Source organism: Macadamia integrifolia, chromosome 7 (assembly GCF_013358625.1).
Source record: "Macadamia integrifolia cultivar HAES 741 chromosome 7, SCU_Mint_v3, whole genome shotgun sequence".
NCBI lineage: Eukaryota > Viridiplantae > Streptophyta > Magnoliopsida > Proteales > Proteaceae > Macadamia > Macadamia integrifolia.
The window spans coordinates 23,799,397-23,806,599 of record NC_056563.1 but is presented as its reverse complement, the minus strand read 5'-3'; the positions used below and the strand labels follow the sequence as shown (position 1 = coordinate 23,806,599).

The 7,203-nt window shown below is 41.3% G+C and overlaps 1 protein-coding gene across 1 annotated transcript; it reads right to left on the bottom strand.

Annotated features, from left to right (window-relative positions):
* Nucleotides 1-1,705: 1,705 nt before the first annotated feature.
* On the bottom strand, nucleotides 1,706-2,581 carry LOC122084834. Its single transcript, XM_042653258.1, has one exon. It carries the CDS (start codon nucleotides 2,579-2,581, stop codon nucleotides 1,706-1,708), a length of 876 nt encoding a protein of 291 aa, XP_042509192.1.
* Between the last annotated feature and the right edge of the window lie 4,622 nt (nucleotides 2,582-7,203).

The following is a 7,203-nucleotide window of genomic DNA, read 5'->3' as shown; positions in this document are numbered from 1 at the left end:
TTTTTTTTTTTTTTTTGGCTAAAGATTATTTCATTAAAATCAAAAGAGGAAATAGCACAATCACCCAAAAACCAAACAAGCACAAATACCATACACCTTCCCTATCCTCCCACCTTCGGCATTGCCATCAGCAGGAAAAAAAGAAATGAACTAATAAAATCTAAAATTCGGTCAGCCCTCTGCATTTCTGGAAAGAAGATCCCCAATGTGAGGCGGGAACATCACATCAGCTAGCAAAACTCCGCTCTTCGCCACATCTCTTGCCAAGAAATCAGCCACCGAATTTCCTTCCCTATAGATGTGTGAAATTTTCCAAGTAATTCCTCTCAGATATGGTTGGAGGAGATATATCCATCTTTGCAGAGCAAACCACTTGATCTTCCATTGTTGGATTAGAGAAACAACCACACTCGATCTGATTCCACCCACAAGAGCTGGATGTCCATACCCTTGGCCCGCATCAGCCCCACCATCAGACCCTCTACTTCAGCTTCATATACACCAGTCACTCCCATGAATTTTTTATATGAACCCATAACTCTGCCAAAATGATCACGAAAGATTCCTCCCGCCCCAGTGCCACCAAGATTCCCCAAAGAGCTACCATCAAAATTTAATTTAACCCAATTAATAGGGGACTTACACCAATATACCTCCAAAGTGCATCTTTGATCAGCAGGCTGAATAGATAATCCTAGACGTCTGCAACACATCAGATCTGCCCAGGAATTAACCTCTCCCTACGTCATAGGCTCATTCCTTTTAATATCTTGTATCACCATGAGCGAAATGTACTTGGCCATCCATGCAACACCCTCAAGAATCCAATTCTTTCTTTCCCTCCAAAGATGATCCAGAACAATAGCGAAACTCATACACCAAGCCTCCTTACAGCTTACATTTTTCATCTTTCTTTCCCACCACTGGGCGAGATCCAATAGAGAACCCTGAGCAATCCACCTAAAATTGAAGCACTCACATAATGAGTTCCAAATTTCGCTGGAGAATGGACATGTCAAAAATACATGATGAAGCGACTCTTCATTCGCGTTACATAGAGCACATCTAGATGCAAGAGGCACTACTTTCTTTTTCACCAAATCATCCATGGGAACCTTTCCATGGATCATCCTCCATGCTAGAGACGAGACCCGAGGTTGCTACTTGTTACACCAAATTAGAGAAGCCCAAGGGACAGTCGGCGTCTTTTCTCTAATTTCCTCCCAAGCAGATTTTGAACTGAATTTTTCGTCATATGAAAGGCTCCAAATACACTGATCAGCACAGTCATAACTTGGGATCTTAATCTGCAAAATAGCTTCAAAAATATCTTTCATGAGAGAGGAGTTCACCACTGGGATCCTCCACTTGTGGTTTTCAATGAATCTAATCACCTTCCCATCAAGAAGCATGCGATCCACACCTTCCGCACCTTCTTCCAACGTAGAAGATCCCACCTAAATATCCTTCCAAAATTTTATGGTACGGCCATCACCTACAACCCATCTTTCCTTAGAGGAAATAAAATTCCAAATTCTTCTAATGCCAGGCCATATAGAAGACGATTTGTATCCTTTCTTGGGCAGCCCTTGCTTATTGAGGAATCTAGCCCTCAAGAATGTACTAGCTAAGGAATTTTCATGCTTGATTCTCCATGCAGTTTTACAAAGCATAGCTTTATTCACATCTCTCAATCTTCTCAAACCTAACCCCCTTCCTCCCTAGGTTTACAGCATTGATCCCTATTTACCACAATTTTTTTCATAGTGTCAATCTCTCCCGACCAAATGAAGTTACGCATCCACCTCTCCAGGGTTGAAATTAACGACGAAGGCCACCAATACACAGCAATACTATGGGTTGGCATACTAATAATCACCGATCTCACCAATTCCACTCTACCAGCCAATGATAACATCTTACCCTTCCACTCTGCCAACCGGTCCTTCACTCTGTCCATAATGGGCATCACAACATCTTTTTTAACTCTACCTTTGAAGATCTCCACCCCCAAGTACCTTGTAGGGAAGGTACAAAGGGGAATTCCCAATTCCTCAGCAATAGCCCTCTTTCTCTGGGGAGAGGCCGAACCCACAAACAATTTACTCTTCACCAAGTTGATACACTGACCAGAGAATTCCTGGTACCTGTTAAGAAAAATATTTAGATGTCTGACATACCTGATAGATGCATTAGCAAATATAAAGATGTCATCCGCAAATAGACTATGGGCTGGCGTGATCACCCCATGAGGACCCTTGATCGGCTTTAGCTTCTTATCTTCCACTAGCTTGTTCAACCCTCTACAGAGAACCTCTTCAGCCAATATAAACAACATAAGGGAAATAGCGCCCCCTTGTCTCAAACCCCTCTCCACTCCAAAGTACCCAATCGGACCACCATTGAGAAGAACTGAAATCTTCGCAAAGACTAGCATCTGATGCACCCATAATATCCATCTCTTTGAAAACCCAAACTTCCTCAGCACATGGAAAATAAAGTCCCAATCAACTATATCATAGGCCTTCTGAATATCGATCTTCACCCCCAAGCCACCCCCTCTGGTCACAGAGAACATCATATTAGACAACTTTGACGCCAGAGTGATGTTGGAGTGAATGATTTTTCTTTTCTGGAAGGCCCCCTATTCCTCCGATATGAGATGAGGCATCACATCTGAGAGTCTTATAGCCATGATTTTAGAAACAATTTTACAGAAAAAATTGCCTATGTAAAGGAGTCTAAATTTATCTAAGGAATTTGCCCCCTCAATCTTGGGAATTAACACCAAAAGGTTGTTATTTAAACCATAGGGCATAATACCTCTACTGAAAAATCCCCTAATAGCATTGCAAACATCATTAGAGATAATGTCCCAATAAACTCTGTAAAACATACCTAGAAAGTAGACGATCTCTTGAGAAAATTTTCATACTAGCCCTTCACAAACTCCTCCAACTGCATCTTCTCAAATATGACCTGCCCATCTCCATTTTTCAGTCTCCTAATTTTATTCTTCATTCTTCTAACTTTCACAATCACATGGAAGAATTTAGAGCTTTTGTCTCCCTATAATCTCCATCTGATCCGAGCTTTTTCAACCCAAAACTTTTCTTAGCCCTCTAAAGCTTCAAGTATCTAGTTTTCGCGTCGGCTTCACGAGCAAAAATCTGGTCGTTCATTCCATTCTCCTCAATCTCCTTTTGTATCTCCTCTAGCCCTTTTAGCACCTCCTCATTTTCCAAATTCACATTAGGAAATGTCTCTCTAGCCCACTTCTTAATCACACTTTTCAGCTTTTTAATTTTCTGACTAAACACATAGAGAGCCGATCCACTGATGCATTCATCCCAGGAATCTTTCACAATTTTGAGAAAATTTTCATGGTCAGACCAAGATCTCTAGAACAAAAAAGGATAGTTTAAAGGCTTCACCGAAGCTTCTGAGACCACTAGCATCGGGGAGTGATCAGACGCACCATTGGATAACACCTTTTGATGGCAATCTTGGAACACAGAGAACCAGTCATCTGTGCAGAAGCTTCTATCCAACACCGCCACAACATTACCTCTTCTTCTATTATTTATCCAGGTAAACTTGTGGCCCTACGAAGGAATCTGGATAAGAGAGCACCCATCCACCATCGCACCAAACACTGTAGCAGAGCCCATGTTGAAAGATCCTAGACCTCTTTTTTCGTGAGTCCGCAGAGTGGCATTAAAATTGCTAGCTACCATCCAAGGAGTACCCTGACCAGGGTTAGAGGCAGCCAAATTAGTCCACAGCTCCCTTCTAGCAGCCCTGAAACAATTTGTATGAATGAACGACAAAACAAACTAATTCTTCTGCCACCACACACGCAGTGAAATATGTTGGTCCGAGTAAGAGACTCCTTGTGGCTTACTCATACCCCTTCTCCAAACCACCCAAAGATTTGGGACCTTGTCCGGTCTCTCATTGTGAATAAAATCCACATCAAAGCCAAATTTATTAAAAAACCTCTTTGGGAATTTATGCACCTCCAACATCGGCTCAGCTAAACAAACTACCTCTAGAGTATTCACCCTCAAGATATTCCCTAAGGCCAATCTAGCAGCATTCTTCTTCATTCCTCTAATGTTCCAAAATAGAACCTTCATGGTCACTTTTTTAAAAGCGCCAATCTGTCAGACTTACGAGAAGCCTACTCGTGAGGGACAATGTGCTTCCCCTTCAGCTGACTTCTTTCCTTCGTAATACCCTCGAGCTCACAAGCAGCTCTATCCACCTCTGCCACATCTTCATGGTACACAACCATTGCCCCATCTATGTATTGCTGATGAGTTCTTATATTAGCAATCTGAGAGCCATTTTGCCTCGTATCCCTTCCACCTCCTTGACCACCGCCCCAACCATATGCAGAGTGACCCCTCCAACCATTTTCGTCCAGATCATGCGCCCTACCCTCCTCTGCGTTATAGAAGTCCTATCTACGCTGCTCGATCTCAGCCTCCTCTCTTGGGGCAGAGAGATGATCGATATCCGCCCTAGCATCCAACCCAGATACTGAGTCATTTGAATGCACCAAACCAGCCTCATCCAAGCCATCAGGAGCACCTATCTTCTGATAATTTGTTTCCATAACAAACTCCTTCTCTAAAGAAAGGATGACTGAAATATCTCCCTGCCCTTGCACCTTCCTTCGGAGAAGGAATATTCTCTGTAGAATAAGATCTAGATAAGAAAGAATCATTCCTCACATGGGAAGGACTTCTTCCCAATTTGGAAACTAATATCTCACCCGATCCACCGCCACCTGCATTGGGCCTCCGCCCTGCACCATCTTTATTCTCCATGGCCACCACCCCCGTGTCTTGCACCATATTGTCCATGCCATGAGCATCTACCTCCTTCTTCTCCCTACATTGAGATAAAGAGTGACCAACTTTTTTTACAGAAACCATATTTGGGAAAACCATCTTCATAGACGATCAATTGTTTGAACCAGAAAACCTCTCCTGTCCCTGATTGCTTTCTTTTCACTTGAATTTCCTCCACTCTTTTGGCCCCTATTACCACCTCTACTTGAACACACGCAAAATTACCCATCGCCGCCGACCTAGTACGTTTGTCCAGCACCACTAGTCTTCCCGCCCCCCTTGGCCATTGTCAGCAAGATCTTCTTATGCCAGTACTCCAAAGGGAGATCGGGAAATCTGACCCACACCTGTTTGGTTGGATTGTTCACCACATGAACGTCGAAATCGGGTTTCCAACGTTGAACGCAAATAAATTGGCCTCGAACCTTGATTAGGTTTCTTCTCCAAACAATAGCCTATCCTCTTCTAACTCAAACTAGAAGAGGATGAACCCCTTTCCCATAGGAGACAAGGCAATCCTACCCTTCAAATTCCATCCCTCAACAGCAGCTTTTTGGATTTCATCCAATGACAAAAACCTAAAGTTGGCCCGACCTACCAAAGTTGACTTAAATTTTTCTAGCCTCTCCTCATATGCATCCTATGGGATGACTATCTTAGTATGTGAACCGGCATATATTGGCTCAGGAAGTTGATCCACATCCGGGAGGGTTCGTCCCACCACCGTAGAGAAAGATTTCTTCAATACCTTGGGTCTACCCTTCTCCTCTCTACTATCATCCGCCTTAACTCCAAGATCACCGTCAGAAGCCTTACCAAAAAAAAAAAAAATCCCCTCCATCTCTTCCCCCTTCCAAATCATCCTTCGATTGGGGCTTCCAGAAGTCGGTCATTCATAGTTGCCTACCTCTATCTAGCAGTCTTCCTCCCCAGGATCGTGTCCAAGCTCCTGAGCACCAACCACCAAACCAATCTCAGCCATCCTCGCCTTAGTGAATCAAAAAGGAACTTGACTTTCTGAGGAGTTCGGTTCTTACACGTGTACGATGACCAATTGAAGTACACGAGGAAACATCCATAACAATATCATTTTCCCTTTCGTAAGGATAGGCTGGTCATTTTGGCCCTCCATGGAAATACACGAGTTTAGACAATAAATTTCTTTAATTTACTTATCGTCCAAATAAATGCAATGTAGAAAAGTGATTGGTGGCTTCCATGAGTTCTTCTTAGTCATTAGATCTGCATTTTTTTCCACAAAGAAAAATGAATTAATCTTGCAAAAGTATTTAAATTAGATAATTAATATGCTTGGGCAAACAGAGCCATGCCAGTGATGCTCAATGAGTCTAGAAGAAAGCAATTAAAAGCAAGGAAAAAGAAACTTCAAAGACAGCATGACCCTTGCCCAAACACAAAGAGTGGGGGACGAAATATAAACCCCACCCCCATGAAAGATCAAATTCTCACCTCTATTGATGTTTCTATGTCTATTCTCATTGTTCCATTTCCATTAGCCCTGTGTTGGCACAGAGACCACACTGCCTTTCAAGAAACCCTCTCCTAGAAAGATAGTCCCACAACCTTTCAGAAAAGATATCAATATTTATTTATTTATTTATTTATTTATTTATTATTATTATTATTATTATTATTATTATTATTATTATTATTATTATTATTATTATCATTATTATTTTATTTAGCAGGTAACCTTAAATTCTCGACTTCTTAATTGTGAGTAGTAGTCTTTGCCAAGTGAACTATTCCTTGGGAGAACAAGGTATCATTGAAATCGATGGCTCATTTTCCACAATGATAAGTTTGTCAAATGAATTTTCCACAATAATAAGTTTGCCAAATGAATTGTCCAACTTGGAGTAAACTGTGTCTTCCCATCATTTAGAGAATCTGGGATCCAATTTTCAATCATTGTGGTATGCTTTGTTGGTTCCCACTAACTCTTTTAAAGATTGCATGCATCAATGATAGCCAATATCAGGTCAAAAGAACAGGAATTCCTTATATTATAGAGTGCAGTTTTATTATTATGGTCAAGCATTTCTCCAAATAATAATAACAAGAGTCAAGGTTTATCCATGAAACAAACACCATGCTTCTTAAAAGGTGTTTTTTTTTTTCTTTTAGAAAAAGGGTAATTAATCTAACTCACTACACACTTAACATGGTCATCAATGGAAACCCTTTAATATTTTAAAACGGAGATCCATATTTCGTTTTCACGAGGATATATTTTTGTTAAATGATGAAAATATGTGTATTATATGTGTTGCTTGAAAGTATAATTTAAAGGAGAAATGTACTCTGTTGGGGGGGGGGGGGG

What these genes read in the sequence shown, in the direction of transcription:
- LOC122084834 (XM_042653258.1), bottom strand. Translation starts at nt 2,581, where the DNA reads ATGATGTTCTCTGTGACCAGAGGGGGTGGCTTGGGGGTGAAGATCGAT.